General features: G+C 25.3%; 1 protein-coding gene across 1 annotated transcript; it reads left to right on the forward strand.

Annotated features, from left to right (window-relative positions):
* Window positions 1-1,579: 1,579 nt before the first annotated feature.
* LOC106409585 (probable long-chain-alcohol O-fatty-acyltransferase 5) lies at window positions 1,580-2,848 on the forward strand. The gene has a single exon (XM_013850191.3). The coding sequence runs from the start codon at window positions 1,696-1,698 to the stop codon at window positions 2,797-2,799; it is 1,104 nt and encodes a 367-aa protein (XP_013705645.2). The 5' UTR covers window positions 1,580-1,695; the 3' UTR covers window positions 2,800-2,848.
* The last annotated feature ends 1,385 nt before the right edge of the window (window positions 2,849-4,233 follow it).

The following is a 4,233-nucleotide window of genomic DNA, read 5'->3' on the forward strand; positions in this document are numbered from 1 at the left end:
TAGATACTACAAAATAATTTCATGTAATATGAAATCAGTTAAATTAATAGATTATTTTATTTATATTTTCATAAATAAGAAATTGTATTCATTTAAACTTAAAAATCTTTCATAGTCAATTAAATATTGTATATATATATATATACATAAATTTTGACTCAATAAATTAACATCAAATAAGTTTTATTATTAATAATTTATCAAAAATATATATCACACAATGAATCAAACAAATTACAGAGATTTTATTTTAAAAAATCAGAATGAAACAGGTTAAAATAATTGAAAAAATAAAATTAAGTAATATCTTATATACTTTTAAATTTATATAAATGCAAAATAATATAATTATATAGTTTTCAAATACACTAAAATAAAAATTTTGACACATACTGATTTGTAAATTAAATTTGTTAAAAATTATTTCCGCGCTATGAAAGTGCGGAACATAACCTTTGTATTTTATTTTAAGAAATACAATTTTTAATTTGTGTATGCAATTTTAAAACATCAAATAAAGAAGAAGGAATTCTTTTTGAGAACTAGGAAGTCTAACAGTGAGTAGATAGAAACAAGGAAGCTCTGTTTTGTGTTGCAGAATATGGCGAGACATGAGATAATTGGTGAAGGATATTGGGTCTGGTAATGTCGGAGTAGCTTAGAGCATCTCCAACCCTCTGCTATTTTTGTCTCTATACCTTATAATAGAGTAAAATCTATTCCAATTTATTTCTATTTCTTTTTTTTAAATAGAAATTGCTATATTTTCTTCTATTTTAAGGGAAAAATAGCATTTCTCTATAATAGATGTATATTTTTTTATTTATAAAATTTATTTACAAAATAGTACTTTAACTTTTTGTGATTATAACAAAATAAATGTCTATGAAAAATATAATTTCTTTTTACATATAACAACACATTTTTTTTTGTTTACATAATAATTCTTAAAATTTCACAATTATAATAAACATAAATAAACAATACTATTATTTTCTTAGAAATAAATTTTTTTATTTAACAATGATATTTAAAGTTTATATGTAATTAACACTAAAATTTAATTAATTATTAAAAATTCCACATAGAGTTTTCATTTTGATAATTATTAAAATTTTATTTTGTATAATGTATTTTTCGAATAAAAAAATTAGTTTAAATAATATTGTACTTTTATGGAAAAAAAATTAAAATTGCAATGAATGAATTAAAATTTTTAACATTTTTAACATCTTGTAAGAATGCTCATTTCTAGAGGAAAAAATAGAAGAATACATTGAAGAGAAAATCTTCTCTATTATAAAAGTTCCCCTATTATAAAGAAATAAACAGGGGAATACATTATTTCTAAACTTCTCTATTATTTCTATTAAAAAAAATTATTAGAATTACCAGAAAATGGAGAGGCCTATACCCAAAATGACCAAAACATTATCGGGTCTGGTCACATGGAGACATTAATATCTTATCAACACTCAATTGGTTTGCTCAAAAAAAAAAAACACTCAATTGTTCAGCAACTACCCATGCAGTCGACATTAATACTATTCGTCTTTGTACGTATTTACTACCTCACCCACTTTTATGTATGCGCTGCAGCCACTGTAAACAATCTACTAGAACTTTACCATTAAAAGCCAAGCTAAAACGTCTGTCTAGCCAGAAACTCATCAGCACAAACAAAGATCTGAGAGAATGGATGAAGAACTCAAAAGCTTAATCAAAGTATGGATCTCCGCAATAATCTCCATATCGTATTGTTACTACATACCACCTAGAATCAAATCTGGTGTTCCACGGTTATGCTCTCTTTGTCCTGTCCTTGCTTTGTTTCTTGTTCTTCCTCTGTGTTTCTCTTCTGTGCATCTATCTTTAATAACAGCCTTTTTTCTCACATGGCTCGCCAACTTCAAACTCATCCTCTTCTCCTTTGACAAAGGTCCTCTAATCCCACTTCCTCCAAGTCTCTCCCGTTTCATCTGCTTTACTTGCTTTCCAATCAAAGCTCAGCAAAACCCTAAATCTCAAAACCACATGCCCAAACTTGTGTTTGCTATTAAAGTTGCCATATTTGGTGTGTTATTACATTTGTATGGCTACAGAAAGAATCTGTCTCCTGCTCTGCTACTGGCTCCCTATTTTGTGCACCTCTACTTAGAAATTGAGATTATTTTATCATTCATCAAAAATGTTGTTTGTATCTTTCTTGGCTGTGACCTCGAACCACAGTCCAATAAACCATACTTAGCCACATCTCTACAAGATTTCTGGGGTCGTCGGTGGAACCTCATGGTTCCAGCGATTCTCAGACCAGCCGTTTACGCCCCAATGCGGCGAGTGTCTGAACGCAGAATGAGCTCAGCTTGGGCTTTGTTTCCGGGGATTTTAGCGGCGTTCATCGTCTCAGGATTGGTTCATGAGCTGCTCTTCTTCTATTTAACACGTGAGATGCCAACATGGGAAGTTACAATGTTCTTCGTGTTACATGGCGTTTGCACTGCGGTGGAGTTGGCCGTGAAGAAGAAGACGACGGTGATACAGCGGTGGCAGCTGAGTCCGGTTGTGTCGAGGCTGCTCACTGTCGGGTTCGTGATTGTGACGGGTGGGTGGTTATTTACACCTCAGCTTATAAGGAGCGGCGTGATAGAGAGATTCACCAATGAAGCTTTATTGGTTGTTGATTTTATTAGTCAGAAGTTATTTATTTTGTTGGGGATATTTATAACTAGTATTGTCGTTGATTTCTTTAAGAAAAAATTATTTGAGTTTTTGGCGGAGATTTTAATGAATTATGGATAATGATATTTTGTTTAATTTGATTTTAATAAAAATAAGAACCAATGATCAACTGGTTTTGTACTGTCTTTCATTCATCTTATCTATTAAAATAGAAGTTATGACTTTTTTTATGTTTGATTTTTTTTTTAATTTGGACCATCATTTTAAAATTGTATTAAATGCATTTTATTAAGACTAATAATATATATAATCTTTGAACTATTTTAATCATAATATTTTTTAATATTTTTTCATTTTAAATATAATATAGTTATTAAACAATTCTAATAAATTTGTGTAAAAAGATTTTAGCAAGATCTTTATTAAGAAAACTTATAAACAATTCTAATAAATCTGTGTTTAAAAAGATTTTAGCAAGATCTTTATTAAGAAAACCTATATTTAAATATTTTCAATAATTTTGAAATATTATTATACATTAATATATTCAGTTATCGTTTATAAAATGAAAATAAAAATTATATCTTATTTTTATCTATTATATAGTCATAATAAATCATATTAAAAGAAAATTATTATAATAAGCTAAATATGATAAATTGTATTAAATTGATAAATTTATATTATTTTTTCATAAGTATAAAATATTTACGTTCAAAAAGAAAAATATAATACGTTGGTAAGACGGATTAACATTAGCAAATTACATAATGTATGTATAAAAATTAACATGTATTTCAATAAACCTAATAATATAAAATCTTTGTAACTACTTTAATTATGATATTTTTTCATTTTAAATATAAATATAAATTTATATACTATATTTACAAAATTCTAACAAATTTTTAAAAAATATTTTAACAATATTTTAATTTTCAAAACGTTTATGTAAATATTTTCACTAATTTTGTAATTAGCAATGAACTATTATTATGCAATAATATATATTTATCATTTATAAAATGAAAAATTAAAATTCTATCATATTTTATCTACTTTATAATCATAATCATCATTTTAAAATATTATTATTATATTGAACTAAGTATGGTAAAAGTATATTAAATTGATAAATTTTATTTTCATAAATATAAACTATTTATGTTAAAAATATAATATGATGACAGAACAGCTTAAATTTAGCAAACTATATAATACATATCTAAAAATTAACATATATTATACTTTTGTATATACAATAATATATTATCTAAAATAAATAAACATAAAAAGTATTGGTAAAAGGAAATCCAGGTTTGAAGGGGGGATAAGAATTTAGTAAAAATCAAACACAAAACAATTTTCAAATATATTTTCTCATAAATATATTAATTTATTTAATAATTAAATGTAAATACAATAAAATAAATATATAATAAGAAGTGACAAATACTTGTGAAGGTTTTAAATAACTGATTAATTATGACATGTAAATTATAAAATTATTGTATTTGAAATAGTTATATAAACATTTAAGTATATGATTAACAA

Source organism: Brassica napus, chromosome C9 (assembly GCF_020379485.1).
Source record: "Brassica napus cultivar Da-Ae chromosome C9, Da-Ae, whole genome shotgun sequence".
Classification (NCBI taxonomy): Eukaryota; Viridiplantae; Streptophyta; class Magnoliopsida; order Brassicales; family Brassicaceae; genus Brassica; species Brassica napus.

Bases quoted from the DNA above. Each gene is read 5' to 3' on its own strand.
- LOC106409585 (XM_013850191.3), top strand. From the start codon at position 1,696: ATGGATGAAGAACTCAAAAGCTTAATCAAAGTATGGATCTCCGCAATA.